Source organism: Prinia subflava, chromosome 3, assembly GCF_021018805.1.
Source record: "Prinia subflava isolate CZ2003 ecotype Zambia chromosome 3, Cam_Psub_1.2, whole genome shotgun sequence".
In the NCBI taxonomy this organism is placed as follows: domain Eukaryota; kingdom Metazoa; phylum Chordata; class Aves; order Passeriformes; family Cisticolidae; genus Prinia; species Prinia subflava.
Genome location: NC_086249.1, coordinates 37130995 through 37148539, shown reverse-complemented (window position 1 = coordinate 37148539; position 17545 = coordinate 37130995). Strand labels below are relative to the sequence as shown.

Here is a 17545-nt window from a genome sequence, read left to right as displayed (position 1 = left end):
AAGACTTGAATCATCTGAGGATATTATGCAAAAAACCCCAAATAAATAAGGTCTCTGGAAAAAACCAACAATTTTTACAGCATGTTTGTTCTAGAATAATTGCACTTCTGTTCTGGCACTTGATTAGGAAAACTGATGAAAGCTGCTTCCTTGCACTTAATGCTCTTAAGAGTATTGTTGTTAGATCTCCTTTGCAGTTACACAACATGAAATCAATGGGAAAAGACAACAAATATCCAGTAGTGCATTTAGTTCTGTTTTTCTGAAGGGGAAAATATCCATTCAGCAAGGCTGAGTGGTCTTGTGTGTCATGGCAAGCTTCTTCAGGCTGAGTAACTTAATATAGTATCATAATGGCATAGCTCTGCAAAGTGTATCGTCTTCATATTTCACTTTCTGAATTTGTCTCTTTTCACAAAGTAAAAATGATCAAGCTGGCATATTTTTGCTGTCTGAATTGGTATCAATTGAAATGAAAGAAAATCAATTAATTAGCCTCGATCTTGCAAGTCAGCCGAATGTCTCCAAAGAATGAGTTCAGAGTGTGCAACGCTTGCCGTGGGCAAGAGGCGGTGCTGTTGAAGGCACATGGGTCTGTTAATCCCATCGGCTTGGCTGGCCCGCAGAGGTCATGTGCGTGACCCTGGGGAACAGGAGTGCGGAACGTTGCCCTCCAGTGGCAGGCGCCTGCAGAATCCCGAGCCTGTTTGCACTGGCGATACAGAACCAAGCCTCGGGAAGGTCTGGGGTGAGTAGAATGGTAGCTTAGAAGTGGATTTTGTTTAACAGGACAAGTTTTCACACAGTGCAAGTACTTAGGTGTTTGATATGCTAAGGTTGTATAGGACTGAAAATCTTCCCTCGAACTTTAGTTAAGGAGGATGCAGTTTCAGGGGCCTCTCCCATTCATTGCAGGAGTCCTTTTTAGCCGCTGTCCAGTCACATCAGCTTGTTGCAGTATCATCTTAGCTTCATACACAGATCAGAAATAGGTTTGGCCTTACAGTAGGTTTACTGCTTTACAGCTTCACAGGACAGTTTGTTGCTTCTATTAACCTTTCAATGAAGTTCTCAAATAATGTTAACATAACACCTTTACTACATTCTAATGAAACAAGTTGTCATACTGTTGTCTAGAGCTACCTGTGCTAGCTTGTAAATCCATGGCTTATTTAATAAACTGATAAATTCTTATATATTACATTTACAGCACAACTAAATTAAAGTATCTCCATGGCTCAGGAAGGAAGGGGAAAGTAATAAACCTGTCTCCACAACTTCGGTAATGTTTTGAGGCTTGGCAGGAAATAGCTATCTCCTTTCCCTTATGTTTTTGTATTCTTTTAATGTAAAGGCAAACAATTCGCATAGAACTCAATTCACTCCAGAGGAGTGGGAAATGAAAATTACTTTACGCTTCTGCCACTTAAAGGCACGTGTAAAGCAAGACAGTATTTTTTTATCACTTCAGTCTGAGCCTTAGCTTTAGGGACAGGCTGCCCAGGTGCCCGGCCGTAGCCCCCGCATGGTGCCCGTGGCGGGGGAAGGCAGCTCGGTCCCTCGTGGGGTCTGGGAGAGCTCTGCCGGGGATGCTGCGCGGCTCCCTGAGGGCGGGCTCGGGCTCGGCCGCTCGGGATGCGCCGCGCGGGGGCGGGCAGCGCCAAGGAACCGAGGGGCCCCGGAGCCCCGCGGCGGTGCGAAGGATGCTGCTTGCCCCCCTCCCTCCCACGGAGCCCAGGAGGCCGGAGAAGGGGGATAGGGGGCGCGGGGGGACCGCCCGGCGGCTCCCGGCGGGAGCGGCGCTAGCACGGGCGGGCGCGGGGGCGGCGCTCCCGGGGCGGGGCCGGGCCGGCCCATCCCATCCCCGCGGGGCGGGGGGCGCGGGCCCCGCGCTGTCCCCGCCGCCAGCTGGCCGCGGCCGGCGCCGCCGCCCCCTCCCCGGACACGCGTTATTTACAGCCGCCGCCGCCGCCGTAAACACCGGGCAGGGCGCGCTCGCCGCCGCCGCCCACCCGCGGCCCTTCCCCGCGGCGCGGCCCCGGGAGCTGCCGGCCCCGCTCCGCTGGGTGCGGCCCCTCGCTGACCGCCTGCCCTCCGCGCTCTCCTTGCAGGACCTGTCTGTTCCACCTCGGGCTATAAGAAGGCGGATGATGAGATGTCCGGAGCCACGTCCGCGGCGGATCTGGACGAGGCACCAGCCCGCACCATTTACTTGAACCAACCCCAGCAGAGCAAGTTCCGCGACAACTGGGTCAGGTACGGAGCAGTCCCCGCTTCTCTCTTTGCAGGCGGCGGCCGCACATCCCGCGGCCGAGGGCTGGGAGGGCTCGGGTCCCTCTCCCTTGTCTCTCGACCCTGCCCACGCCGGGTTTCAACACAATAAAACGCGCGTCTGTCGAGGCGGGTGGTTTTGTTGTCTGCCGTGGGTACCAGGGTCTGGCCGGTGCTCGGGCGAATCCAGCAGCAGCAAGTGATGAGCTGCTTCCCTCGACTGTAGTGAGAGCAGGGAGGTGGTGGAGCTGTGTGGGCAAGATGCACGAAAAGGTATTCACCTCACTAGGGCACTGAATTTTGGAATAACAGGACCTATTCATTCAGGACCTATTTCTGTATGCAGGGTTTAACCTGTGAAAATTTAGTGAGGGTTTTGAGTAGAATCCAGTAAACTCCATGAAGTGTCCCCTTAAAAGCTAGCATTCAGTTGGAAGAACAACTAGGCTAAGTACATAAAAAATGTATAGAATAGAAAGGCAGAAAAAAGAAAGTAAATCTAACAGGACAAGAATGACTACAGAAACTACAAGCTTGCATCCTGATCTGTAAAAGACTATGGTCCACTTGTGTCTTTTAATTGAGGACTAGAGGTTATTTTCTTTTCTGTTTGGAGCCTTTTATGTAGGGGTGTATGTGTTAACATATCTGGTGGTATGATTAATGCTGTGTTGTTGCAGTTTGGAAACATAAATAACATGGACTGAAACACGGAGTACAAGGATGCATAACGTGAGCAAGTTGTGGTGGTGCTTGCCACACTTGCCTGGGGTTAGCTGGATGAACAGATGGCTCCTGTCATGACTAAGGAGGAGCATTGTTTAGCAGGCTTCTGTTCGTTTATGCAGATGTTTGGGTTATTGTTCAATTGTTTACACAATGAGTACCTCTATGAAAAGAGAGGAGTTTTATATCCTGCTGAAGTGATGATTTCCATTATCTGGTTTATTGTGTGTATTACCAAGGGCAATACTAAGAATATCCTCTGGAAGGGTGCTGGTGTTCTGGGCAGCACAGCAACTTATTTATAGGTGGTTTTCTCCTCAACTTTGACTTGTTACATACTTGCCTGGGAAAGTCTATAGTTTAGGAGCAGTTAAAATGGCACATTTTCTCGGTATCTTCCTTATGCTGTGTGGGTAGCAACAGTGGAGGCTTTCTTGCTTTATTTTTCCTTGACTAATTGAGGGATGAGTTTAACAGTTTCCTGTGGCTAGACTATTTGTGCTTTCCCTGCTCTAAGAAGGAAAAACAGGGAATAGAGGGTTGGCAGAATCTGTAGTTTAGGTTTTCTGGAAGGGATTCTGTTTTGATTTGGCTAAATCTTATAGAAAAGTAGTGTGTGACTCTGCTACCAAGAACTTGTTCTTGACAGTTCTCTTGCTAAAGAGCAGCTGTGTCCAATTTGCTGTCTGGAAGCCATACCCTGATAGCTGTATAAGTTCCTCAATACCTTTTTGCCTCTTTGCCTCTTGACAGGCAAATTTTGAGTCATAAGGAATATTGGTATCTGAGGGATAGGACAAAGAGCAGGTAGTGTAATAGCAAAGTAGAGATGCTTTCCTTACCTGATTAGGAACCTTAGCTCCTTAGTGTCACTTGGAAATTAAGTTGACTTTATAATGATTTGCTGCTGCTTAGTAAGCAAGCTTTGATCTCTTGACTTTTAAAGGGTGATAGACGTTGCCTGTGCTCTTTCCATCCTCTGGATTAGCTTTCTTCCCTCAGCCTGGTGGGACTGAAGGCAAAGGTGACTGAGCTTGTAATGTCTGAGTAAGGAGGCCTTAGTTACTTAAGTATATTGGACTTTCTCTTGGGGAGCTGCAATTCTCTATTGCCTTTGGACTTTCTTACTTAACTGTGCTCAGCTTCAGAAATTCATTCAGGACTGGATTTCTCTGTACTGGCGGATTTGCAGATGTTTTGTCTCCCTAGGAAGCATCAGCGTACCAAAGAGCAAGGTGCTGGGTAAGCATGTAAACACCTTACCTGTGTGTAAGGACCTGTGGAAAATTAAACTGAAAATAGTAAACCAGCATGTTTTAAAATGCATGAGTTCTGACTGTCAGAACTTGTGGTAGTCATTGAGGATTCTCTGAATAACAGTGGGAATTTGTGCATGTTCAGAGGAAGTTTTCTAAATTAAGGGTAGTGCGAAAAACTTGCTCAAAACAAAGCAAAATACAGCAGGAAATGGAAGTGCAGAGCATGAAGGAGGATGGGTTAGTGATATGGCTTTTTATGTAAGATGTTCTAAACATCTTGAATTGCTTGACTTTTTGTGGGTAAAGAAGCACTGGTAAAAGTGAATTCCAATGCCTGTGGGAGCATGAGGACAAACTAATTTTGGATAAGTTAATAAGAATAGATGAATCTCTTATTCACACTTCTTAGTAATATGTAGTGCTATTGCAAGAGTTAAGTGGATGGCAAGATGGCACTAACACTTCCAGAAGCCTTGAAGTGTGAGGATGTAGAAAGAAGAAAACATTCCTTCTTTCCCCAGACTCTCTGGCATAAATGAGACTAGGAGAAGGTGCAGAGAAGTGGCCAACTTCTTTTGTGTTCTTGGAACTTTGTAACAAACCATTTCAAAACATAGGGGTGTGTGTTACAGGCTAGATTTAGCTTGGCCCTTGAGGTGTGGATATATAGGGCTGTCACTGTTGTTTATTATACTGTAGCAGCAGGGATTACATCTGTAGAAACACATCTTCTACCTGTCTTCAGTCCTGCTCTGTTCAGTTTGAAAAATTTCATGTATGTTTTACTTTTTGTACCTTTTAATAAAAGGTAAATTATGTTCTATTTTCAGTTGAAGCATTTTAGAAGCTCTGAAATAAGTAAAAAATGAATAAATGTTATTACTTTGTCCAACACAGCTGTACTGTGGTAATACATGTTTGTTATTACAACAGCTAACCAGTACCTGTTTTGACATATCCAGCATACATAACTTAAACATTTGTCAGTTTCACCAGAGTATTTCTGTACTTTCAAATCCAGTGAGAAATGAAACATTTATGTTGAGGAAATTTCCAGTCTCTCTACAGAGCTTTGTGCTGCTCGCTGCGACATTTGTGCTCTGGAGCAGCCACTCTGCGTACTGGAGCCCTACTTCCTGGGAAATGGCTGCACATGCCTGCCAGTGGGAAGTAGGGAGTAAGTTTTTTGGTGACCTTTGCTTTATTAAACTGCCTTTATCTTGACTCATGATTTTTTTTCCATGATACTTTCTCTGTCTCTTGTTCTGCTGAGAGGAGCAATGATAGAACAGATCAGGGAGTACCAAGTGTCCAGCCAAGGTCAGCCCACAAGATGGGAAACGAGCTTCCCTCCTGCCTTGTAAGACTAAAGAAATACAGGTGGAGTGTGATGGTAGGGGATTGAATGCTGTGTAATACTCCTGAGATGACAAGTAATGGCATGAAGACTTTTCCAAATGTATCCTTCATGAAGACTGGATATTTTACTTGAAGTTAGAATGTTCTATAAATTTTGTTTTCATGTAAATACAGTTCCTGGATATTTCATAGTAATACAAGAATCTGCTCTTATATCTGTGGCTTGTTCTGAATGTATAAGAGTACTGTTATAGCAATTTCTTCCAGTGCACTTAGTAAAAATCACCAGATAAGTGATTTGAGCCCCTCACTTGTTGCATGTGTTAGTGTTGGTGCAACAGAAGTTGGACTTAAGGTTTATTAGTCCTGGAGGAACAAGTGTGCTGAGATAATTGTAAGGGCATTGAAAATTATTTCCAAATTTTTGAAGACATTGCAGTTGCTTTGTAAATGTTGCTCTAGGTAATATTCTTCTATTCCAGGCCTGGTAGTGCATCCTGGTGCAGATCTGACTTGCATCTGAATCAGGACCCCAGGTTCAGTCTTGGTTTGTGGCTTGAGTGGGAGGTTGGACAGTGCAGCAGTCAGGAAGGGCAAAATTGAACTTGTTTCTAATGAATCTTGAATCTAAAAGTCTTGTTCAGAAGTTTCTTATGAAAACGGACTTTAGTGGATTGATCTCTTAGGGTGGTCCCAAAAGTTGCATTATAATATCCAGAAAATCCTCAGTTCAGAAACTTGTCTTCCATACAGGCAGAAATTAAATTCTCTTAGAAAAGGTAATGAGCAAAAAGCCTTCAGTGTTTACTTTTAAACTGTACAAGGTCTTAAAACATAAGGTGAGATTGAATTTCTTGTCTTGTAAGACAGAAGCACTTTGCCTGGAGAATGTAGCCCTGCAGACTGTAGCAAGGTGTCTAATGGAATCATAAGTGCTTTATTAGAATACTGTTTATCCGTGGTCCCAGACTGTCCCAGCAGTGTTTGCGGGATGCGTGCTGGTGACAAAACCATAGACACAATCTTTATTCTTCCTTTGATTTCATGTGTGTTGCATTAAATGAAGCCAAGTGCATTGCTTTATTGGCTTGTGTGTAGGTTCTGTGGAAGTCAGTTGTGATTCAGAGGTGTTAACGCTTTTTGAATGTGTGGGGAGGTTCTCAGTGGTGAAACAGGAGTTGCTGGTATCACAAACCTATTAGTATTGACCCTTGTAACCTGAGTAGTGTTCTTTATGATCTGTGGTTGGAAATGTGGATTGTAGTCTATGTGTAATGAATTTCTCTGCACTTAGTGGTGCAGCCCAATATTCATCTTGCACCAAGATGTACCCATGTTCTTTAGGTAAAAATACCTCTATTTCTGTTCAGTTTATTCTTAGTAGAGTTCAGGCACTGGCCATTTGTTTTATTGTGTTTGTGTTAGATTTGAAATACTCTTCTGTTGTCATGTGAACAGACTGCTTGCCTGACTGCAGAACAGCATTTTGAAATTCTTCAAAAAAGGGATGTATTATTATAATCTGAATGATACAAATCTAAACATGTGTTAAACTAATCCTCTCTTTTTAATTTTAGGTAGATAGTGTTTTCAAGTGAATAAAAATACTTAGTGTAACATAGTTTTTACATAAGCAAAAACTTGTTTCCTGCAGTGCAGCTGTTGCTGATACTGCAATCTACCACAATGAAAAAGACTTGGGTACAACTGTGGAATGATTCTTTTAGCCATTAAACTCACTAAAAGTACCTGTTATTGTATGCCTGGTGTTGCGTGTAGAGATTATGCCAGTGTAGTTGAAGCTGCTGCATCCTTGGTGTTGGACTGTTCCTAGGGCAAGAACCCACGGACAGTTAAATTGTTGGATTTTGCCTAGATTAAATGTCTGGATGAAAAAAAAAATGCAGATGAGGGAGTTCTAGTGCCCTTTCACTTGCTGCATACTGAGCTCTCTGGTATCCTGTAATTGTTCTGGTGGTTTGTGGCATGATGAATTCCGTAAATCAGCTGTAGCAACACAGCAGGTAAATTAAACTGGGTCCCTTTTTTTCTCTTTTTAGATGTCTGTGACTGCTAGTGGCCTGTAGAAAAAGATAGAAGAGATTATCTCAAGTGGACCTAAGTAGAGTTTAAGAAGTGTAATAACTGCATTCCACATGGTTTCTGGGGGTTGTGAAGATAATTACATTTCTCTCAACACTGGCTAAATATTGATTTCTTCTGCCAGCCCCCTGGTTGTCACTAAAATAAACACTGCTTAAGTTGTGGTGACATTTAGATTTAGAAATTTAGACAGTTTTAGACAGTTAGCTAGCTTATGTGACTTGTTTGATATTGTTTTTCAATCTTCATATCAGTGCTGTGTGTTTAAGTGGAGGCTGTTCTGTGTTTGCACAATAACTAAATCTGGTGCTAAACTTACTTTATTAGACAGTAGCAGTTTGAGGTTAACTGTGCTGGTCAGCTGTTTTTATTGAGTTGTCCTTGCCAGCAGGGCTACTGCAAAGCAAGGGTGTATTACTGTAGTCATAACCTCACATGCAAGCTGAAACGATATCCTGCTTTCAGAGCTTTTAGTACTGTTTCTAAACAGTCTTTGTTTAAGGTATTTGTTACTGAAAACCAGCCAGGAATCTGTTCCCCTTTTTGTACGGATTTCATGAATAGAGAGCTCATGGAAAGGCCTCTTCCGTTTGCATGCTTTAGGAAAAGCCTCCAGGGTACTGGATTTTGGAGCAAAAGTGCTCATGCTTCTATTAAATGTGACACGTGATCTGGTTTTCAGGTTAAACTGAGCGTAAGCAGTTGTGGCAGTGCCTGCTCTGTACTAGGACTGTGCTACTGTAGGAGACTTTCCTAGTGGAAATAGTATTTGCTTTGGTAATGAACATCAATTTCATTTGTTGTTGCAGTCTTTCACTGCTTATGTATGTGGCAGTAGGGCTGCTGATCCCAGGGTAGTTTGGAATAAGGTACTTCAGGTTAGAAGTTCTAAAAATCCTTGCGTGGTTGGGAGGTGATCCTAATGAACTGGAAAGTAATGGGATTGTTGTGCTTCAGTGGACAGGAGTTCATAGTGCATTTTCATGTACTTTTGTCTTAGCAGTGGTCTGTGTAAGGATAGGAGCTGAACTGAAGCCCTTGAAGATAAGATTGTTGCAGGTGGAGCTTTGGAGGAAGTGCAGGTAGCTCAGCCAGGCTGGGTTTGTCAGCCTGATCATCTTGCTCCTGAAATGGAGCTTGTGCACAGGCCAGGTAACACCACTTGCCTGCTCAAGCAGTAACCACTGAGTATTGCACTTAGCTCCCTACCTTTTATTAGGTGTTGATGTAGTATGCAACACTCAGGATGCGCATGACTAGAAAATAATGATGTAAGAGTGATCTGAAATGTCTGTGCTAATTTAGATTTTCCCTTGTGTAAAACACTCCTCAACATTAGTGGCTGGTTGTCTAGCTGACAGCTGTCTGCTTTTTTTTCTTTTCCTTACTTTATATTAGGAGATCTTGAATTTAACTGGAATAAACTGTTTTTCTGGAGAATTTTTGTTTTCTTATTGCAGCAGACCCAGATCACTGAGGCCCACATAAAGCAAGTTCTAATGGAACTTGACCTGCAGGGAAATCAGTGGGCTATGTTAATATGTCCTGACTCTTTTAAACTTGCATGAAACAATAATTTTCCTCTAAATCATATGATTTGAGGAAAGAGGGCTCAGGGATTCTAAGACGTGATCAGTTCTACCTGTAACAAATGGAGAGAAGAACAAGTTTTCCAAACAGTGGTGCCTTTAGTTGCTTCTGGTGGGAGCCCATACTATAAATTAAGAAATAAGGAATGTAGGGAAGTAGTGAAGTGCTTGGGATGAACACTATCCCACTGATAAGTTTTCTTCAGCTGGAAGCTGCTAGAATTGTTTCAAAGTTAAAATTGATTAATTCTAATGCATTTGAATACTCCCAATCAGTTGCATTGTCTGTGGGGATCGTTTCAGACAACAGATTCATCTTCTACGGTTTTGCTGCAGCATTGTTGGGAAATCTTTCAGAGTTTGATGTTTCAGTAGCGAAGCAGAAGAATGTCCCTTAAAACCATCTTCCTCTTTTGATAATATGTGAACTTGTATATATAAAATATCTTGGTTTTATGGAGAAACTGTAGCAGAGTGCAGGGAAAGATGGAAATAAAATAGGCACTTGGACTATGGTCCAACCATTGTGTACAGTGGTTGTTCCAGAGCTGGGTGATATAGTGTGTGATATAGTGTGGCGACTCTCGTTTTTTTGTTTTGCTCTGGCAAGCTTTAAGCAGTAATATCTTGTAGTATTCAAGCTGTTGCACTTTTTACTACGCAAGAGCAAGTCTTACTCCTTTCATGCTCCTTTGTTTTGCCCTGAGCTCAGGGGCTGTCTCAGGTATTTAAGCACCACATACCCTTTTCTTGGCTGACAGGAGCATACAGCCATAAACAGAGATGTGAAACCTTTTCTGGCTGGAGTCTTCCTCTGTAAGAACTGTAATCTCGAGGAGTCATCTGACAGAGCAAGGCCCTTCAATGGAATTAGGGCTGCATTTGTTCAAGCTCCCTGTTATAAAACCCGAAATGGGTATTTAGGACCTAATTTTCAGTCAACCAATAATCATTTCATTGGCATGTAAGTAATTGCTTCTTATAAGCCCTTGTGATGTATTTTTTGGGAACTTGTAAATGGTTGATTTTTGTCTCTTTAGCAAGTTTCAAGAAAGTACACATCTTCCCTATGTGCAAAGATGTAGATGATCTTTCACTGTCATATGTATGCAACTGCTGAGAACCTTGTTTGTGACATTTGGGTTTAGGACACCTCCTCAGTATTCTACATGGCAGCAGCTTGTTAATGAGATGTTCCTATAAATGGGCAATCTCTGTACTCAATAGAATAAGTGAATGTTGTTTTTTCTGTTAGTATCTCTTGAAATGCGTAAAGCTTGCTGCTGTGCCTCCTGCTGCAATGGTGACTGCCTGCAGGTAGCCTGTTATACCTCCTCTGTGCTTGAGAGCTTTAGCAGAACCTCAGATGCTGGTGTCAGTCTTGCTGTGAAGTGTCGTGTGCCTGGCAGGACCTTAGCATGCTAGCACCGTTCCACTGAAGACAGTATTTGAGCTCTTTAGTCAAGCAGATCAGCTTGGGTGTTCTGGGGTTTTTCTTTTCCTTCTCAGTTACTGGGCATCTGACCTTTTGTATGTGTTGACGGACACAAAGCCTGTTTGGTGAGAGAAGAGTTCAGGTCTGTAACATTCACTTTAATTACCCAGCCCTTTTGCTGTGGTTCAGGTGTCTGTGCCTGGCTTTCTTAGTAATTGTTCCCGCAAATTGATGCGTGTTAAAAGCACCGACATCAAGTGATGCTCCTCCTTCAGCTTTTGGAGACTATTTCAAGTGTGTGAACTGTGGCATGCGGAGTAGGTTTGCATGAATGCTGTCTAGGAAAGGACAGTTTGTTGTACTTGTGACCCCTGGAAACGGGACCCAATGTATCTCAAGGAGGTCCTGTTGTCTTAATCACAACTATCCTGAAGGTGAAGTTCATCTCAGAGTTACCCTTCTAGGGGAAGGGGTCGAAGTACTTCAGATGGCTGACTGGAAAAGTGCAGGCTGTGTTCTGTGGCATATTGCCAGCACACGTATGTGTCTCAAGAAGGTAACAGCTCTGCATTACTGACAGCATTTGCCTCTTCAGCAATTAGCCAGTCAAGTAAAATCTGACTTGATAAAATGTTTTTGGGAAACAGGGAAAAAGGCAACAATGGGAGTGGTTGTGCAAAAGTTACCTACGAATAAATAGAGGAACTATACTGGAGAAGTGCTACTGAGTTTCTGAGTGCACTGTTTGCTACTTTTCATTTGACTGTTATTAAAATTATAGGCAATCCCTGGTACCTTAGTAATACAGTAGCAAGTTAAAGTATGTGAATGACACATTTTGCAAATTATACAGTGATTGCTTGCAAAAAAATCTTTTCATTGCCCTAGAAACAGTGGGGCCAGAGCCAGCTGTAGTCAGGTGTATCCAAATTCATTTGTTTAACACAGTTTTGTACTGTTCCTCCTGACTTGCACAGTGGTGTAACTTGAAACATGACTTATGTGAATTAACTTGCAGGTGTAGAGGAGACGTCTCTTTTCATGTTTGCACACCTGTTCAACATTTAAACTTGTGTAGTTAAGTGAGGTTTGCATAGTTAACAGCTGTTGCTTTAGGAAAAAACAGTTTGTTCTCCCACTTGTGCTTCCTTCCTCTACCTGCCTCTGCCTCCTACCCTCCTCAACCTGTTCTGTGAGCTGCTGACCTCGTATTCTCAGAGTTAACGTGGCCTGATTGGGGCTGGTCAGAGAGCTAACCTGCCAGTTATTTATTTTTAGTGACCAAAACTGTGCAATGAGTGGGCTGACTGAAGTTTCTACCTGTTCATCTGTAGATTTTAACTTTCCTGAGCTTTGGTTATCCTGAAATTGTTACACATCTATCTGTTGGGAGGGAGCACAAGAGTTTTAAAATATTATTTAAAAATAAGGATTGTGTTTATCATTTAAAGAACTGTTCTTCAGAGCCAAATCAATTGAATGCACATGCCCAGTTTAGACTGCTAGTTAGGTTTTTGTAAGAAGTTTTCTTTTTGAATAATAACATGTATCTGCTTTTTATTCACACTTATGGCTGCTGTTCCTGGCCTGTATGGTAACAGCTGACTGTGCCTGCCTCTAATTAGAGCTGTACCCGTTTTCTGTGGGCATCTGTCAAATTACTTAAGCAACAGAATACATGGAGTGACTTAGAATGTACAAACATCTTTCAAAAGAGCCTTATTGTGTTGGTATTAACATAATTGTTAGAGTAAGAATCATGTTTGAGCCAGCTAGCTGTGAAGTTGGTAGGTAAAAGAATGATGTTAATAAATGTTTCAGCTTGGTTGCAGTCAAGTTCTTGTGTTCTTATAATCATAGCAGTGTGGTACCTAGAAGAATACTGTTCTGATATAAAATCTACCATTGCTTGGTGTCTAATTAGTACTGCTTGGAGAGTTTGCTTCTGGATCTAAACTGTGAACTTGATTAACCCATATTTTTAAGTCACAAGGTAATTCTGAGATGTGTGTTTAATTATGTTCTGTATTAAAGGAAGGTTATTACACATGAGATCAAGCAAATGTGGCTTAAAACAAAATAAAAAAAATTAACCTAGACCTGGAAGGAATTAACAGCACTTGGAGGAAGTAACTTCATTTGTATAATAAATGAACTTGTTTTAAACCTATGTGTATGATTTCCCTCATTTGGCTTAGTAGATATGAGCTATGATGAAGTCCAACCACTTGAAATTTCTGTGAAATATTATGTTGATTATTTAAATATTTGATTCTGGTGAGCAGTGGTAGCAATAGAAGGGGATTTGTAGTTGCTTGAAGAGGAAACAAGGCAAGTTCCCAAGACAAGACGTATCTTAACTGGTTTCTAATGGTATTGGTTTTTTTTTTTTTCAACTTGTCACACTAATTCTTCTTTAGTGTTCAAACAAACTGTGCCTTGTTACATCTAGTTACTGCTTGATTTTTTGAAAGATGCAACAGTGTCTGCTTTGATGGCTTGGAGTTGGGATGGGGCAGATAAGAAGGAGAAGGAGGTGGTTAAAGCAAGAAGCTGGAAAATGTCATACTCTAACCTTGTCCATGCAGAGGTAAGAGAACCCCTCTGAACTCAGCTGCTTGTGGATCAAGCTAGTAAGAGTTTCATGCATAGCAGCAGCCTGTTGTGAAAGGCAGATCATGTAGCTAAAGCATTTGATTATCCTAGTCCTTTCTGAACAGCAATGCTGTCCATTTCAGTTGATCTGGAAGGCTTTCAGAGCCTTCTGAAAGGGAGAGAGAGGACTAGACTTTATGGGGAGTTGGTCTTGGCACTGCTAGGAAATGTCAGTAAAACAGGAATTGGGCAACAATTTTTCTTTTTTTTTTCTTGAAAGGCAAGTATCTTAATGTTCTCAGTTCCTTGGAAATATAAGACTTCTTTAAAAAACCAAAACAACCCAAACCAGAACAAAGCACAAACACAAAACCCCAAAATGAAACCACAACCACAGTACCCAAATAAAATGATGCCTGAAAATTCCTGTCATTGCTTGTTGGGCCTTTGCAAGTCGTATTGAGATGCTCAGTTGTTAAAACTCCAACTCATGCTGATGACCAGTAGTTCAGTAGGTGAAGGTTCTATAGTAGTGGTTAAATTATCATGTCGACTTTGACACTTTTTTTCTGAAGTTGTACTCAGGCCCATTATGGATTTGATGTGAAGATGACAAGAAATTATGTAGGTGATTAAGGCTAGTTAGTGCAGTATGTTTTTGTTTTAAGGCAGAAGAAATAGGAGTTATAATTCAGTTATATGTATGTTAGTTACAATATTTTTATATATATAAAATAGGAAAAAAGCCAAAAAATCTGAAAGTGTGTATTGTTCTGGAGGATTATTCATAGCTGAGAGTAAGTCATTCTGAAGTAGGAAATGAGGCATTTCAAAAACTCGCTGCAAAATTTCTAATTTCTCTCAATCAACTCTGCCTCCCCAACACTTAAATACTGTGTTTTGATGAGAGGTAAGCCCTGATCAAGTGCTTGGAACTGAAAAGAAGGCTTGCCTGTTCAAAGTGCTGAAGTTTGGATGGATGGTAAGTTATCTGATAATTCATCCAGTAACAAAGGTACCAGTGATAGAAGTGGGCCTGAGAGCCTTCTGGGTCTGTGTGGCACCTCTCTTGTGTGGTACAGCTCCTTATCATAACCAATATGATATATATAACTCTATATTCTAAATGTGTGTTTTTGTTGTCTTTGAACTGCTTTCTAACACTGGCTTTCAGACTTTTTGGTCATGATGCTCACCTGATATTCTGATGAAGTACTAAGATGAAAATCTTCTGCCCTGCAGCACAGCCAAGTACAGCGTGGTGACATTTCTACCTCGATTCCTGTATGAGCAGATAAGAAAAGCTGCAAATGCATTCTTCCTCTTCATTGCCTTACTGCAGGTATTGTTTTATTGCTTTGCCTTGTTTATAAAATGAAATGGTAATGCAGTAAAAATTATTTCTGTTATGATGAACTGCAAAGCAAATCTTAAACTTATTTTAATAGTAATATTAATGGGGTATGTTGTTGCTAATTGAAATTGGAAGACAGCTTAGAGACTTCTTTCAATGTAGTTTGTAAAGTGAAGCTTTTATTCTTAATAAGTAAAAATAAGTGGTGTCATAAAACGTGCAGCTTTTGACCATTGTGTGAAAAGAATGTGTAACTTTCATGTGAAGCTTCTGCTTACTTTGTGCAGATTACCACTGCTTCCATGTGAATTATATAATTTGTATAATTTTCTTGTAAAGAGAAGAGAAATAGAATAAAAGACATGTACAACAACAGTGTTTTCTTTTTTTTTTTTCTTCAAACCTACCTAGGCTGCGGACTAGTTTGCCTGCTGAAATTTGCTATCTGTGAGGCACAAATCACACAGTGAATCAGAGAACTTTGTGTTCTCTTTTCTGAGACCTTTGCATAAAATTCTAAATGTACTAGAAATTAATTTTAAATATAAAAAATATATAAAATAGAAATATATTTTATAAATATATAAAATATAAAATGGGTCTCCTCTCTGTTCATAGCAAATTCCAGATGTCTCTCCAACAGGAAGATATACCACCTTGGTGCCATTGCTATTTATTTTAACAGTTGCTGGCATCAAAGAAATCATAGAAGACTATGTGAGTATGATTATGGGTAAGGCTGTGCTGAAGACCAAATGTTTCAAAAAAAGCTATAAGATGCCATAAAGCAATGCATCTCTGAAGTCTTTTGAGTCCTTGCTCAACAGCAGCAAAATATTGTTTTGACTTTGAAAGCACTTGACTAGAATTTCTATAACACACCAAAATAAATGTTTTCTTTATAGTTGGTGAACAAGACAACAGTAGAAATCAGGACATTTTTTTCTTCCTCTTCAAACTTGCTTATTTTGTCTTTTATTAGAAAGACATTGTAGAGCCCTGACAAATATGTGGCCTTTTTAGATGATCTTGAAAAAGGGGGTTAAGGGGGAGGCAAGAAACTTAAGGAAAGAGAAGACTGTTTTGGGGAAAATCTGCGCTAGCTGACTTGTATACTTTACATCAGAATGAGGTCTTTTTGCTTTGCTGAAAGTAAAAATTTCACTCATCAGTACTGAAGAGTGAAATCATTTGGGTATCAGTCTAAAGAACAGCACGTGGAATTTAAAGTACATCTACTGTCTAAATATCATGGTCCTCATTGTTCCTTTTGTTTTTGTTCAAAAAACTTCAGCTTTGGAGACACTTTTTTTACCACTGAGAAAGGTTTGAGCCTGACTTCCGATAGGGGGACTTTCATTTTGAAGTTGATAATTGTAGTCCTTATACTCTTTTACAAACCATTTGGATTTAGATGATCTGTGACTTATAAAAAAAAAACAAACCAAAAAAACCCCCATATAGGCGAAAAGGACCCAATCTATCATCTTGCAGTTTGTTGTATTTTTAGTTCTAATGGTTCTGGAATTTGTAATGAAGTGTAATGAGGTGTAATGAAATGTTTTGTTTCCTTACAGAAAAGGCATAAGGCAGACAGTGCAGTGAATAAAAAGAAAACAGTAGGTAAGACTAAGCAGTCTGTAAGTATTTAAAATGCAAATAGTGAATGCTTACTTTTGTGTAAGTGTCATGATGGCGAGGAATGCGCATCTTGTGCACTAGGTGCTTACCCATAATTTAGGATTTTGCTTTGCCAAAGGTTTCAGACTGATGATTGATGGTCTCACACTTAAGGGTGAGACATTGGGGGGATTATTAGAATTTATGATTTCATGTAATTTCAAAGTTGTACAAAGTTACATGGTTCTCAGCTCCTCCAAGAAAACCAAACAATTTTTTCCCTACCAAGCTCCATCCTGATTATTCTAAAACCACACTGAACACCAAAACATTCAGAACTAAAAAAGCCAACAACCCCCTCAAATGTTAAAAGCTGCTGTCAGAAGAATTTAAAGTCATTTTTGCAAATGCTGCTGCCCTTTAAATGTAATAAGTCTGGGGATTTTTTAGCTTTGCTTTCCTGACATGTCACTGAAAAAGAATTTAACACTGATATCCACTGAATGCTTACATGTATCCCTAAGGTATGGATAGCACTTGTCACTCTATGCCTGAAGACATCACTGTCATTTTCTTCACCTCCCTTAGCTGAAGACCTGTGCAGAAAATAGGAAGAGCTTGTCAATGGCCACCCTGTGATTATCCTGGGCTGTAATCAGGGCAGCTCCATGTTCCTGTGTTGGACAGCTCCAGTTCTGCTCCTCTGTGCAAATGTGCAGGTGAAATGGGAACACAGGGACTTGAACTCCAAGTAGAGCCCCTTCCTCCCAAGCATAAATACCTGAAGTGTCAAAAAGCTAGAGGAACACTTAAAGGAACATAGGGAAGTGAGCAACCTACTAGCTCCATGCTTCTGATAGTCCTGCAAACATTATGCCTGTTTTTTTCCCTGAGTTAGGTGCTTGAAAATTTAGGTTGATCATTAGGACTGTATATTAACACACATCAAAAGACATTGCTTTATCACTTCTCCTAGGTAATGTCTCTGTGAGAGTCTGGGAAGATTTTTGAGTGCAAGAGCACTGTATAAGTCATAAGCAATTGGCAATTAAGTGGCTGTAGCCCAACAGGCCTTGTTATGGGTAACATGAAAGATGGCCCTTTCAGAGGTCACAGAGGCAGTTGCACTTCATTTGTAGGTAGAGAACGTGTGCCAACAAACACTTCAAGGGACGTTTGTCACAGTAATTGTGGAGAAGCGACCTTAAAGAACACAAGGTGTTGAAATGGAGCT

At 41.1% G+C, this 17545-nt stretch overlaps 1 protein-coding gene across 3 annotated transcripts in view; it reads left to right on the top strand.

The window, feature by feature from the left end:
• Positions 1-1823: 1823 nt before the first annotated feature.
• ATP8A2 (ATPase phospholipid transporting 8A2) overlaps positions 1824-17545 on the top strand; it is a 280952-nt gene continuing 265230 nt past the window's right edge. Inside the window, exons 1-4 of one of the 3 annotated variants that reach the window (XM_063394699.1) lie at positions 1824-2256; positions 14580-14679; positions 15310-15408; positions 16269-16314. In XM_063394699.1, the coding sequence (XP_063250769.1) occupies positions 2156-2256; positions 14580-14679; positions 15310-15408; positions 16269-16314 (346 nt within the window). In that variant the 5' untranslated portion in view covers positions 1824-2155. Of the gene's footprint in view, positions 2257-14579; positions 14680-15309; positions 15409-16268; positions 16315-17545 lie in introns of those variants that run through there. The other 2 variants (XM_063394698.1, XM_063394700.1) reach the window with 2 other exon arrangements.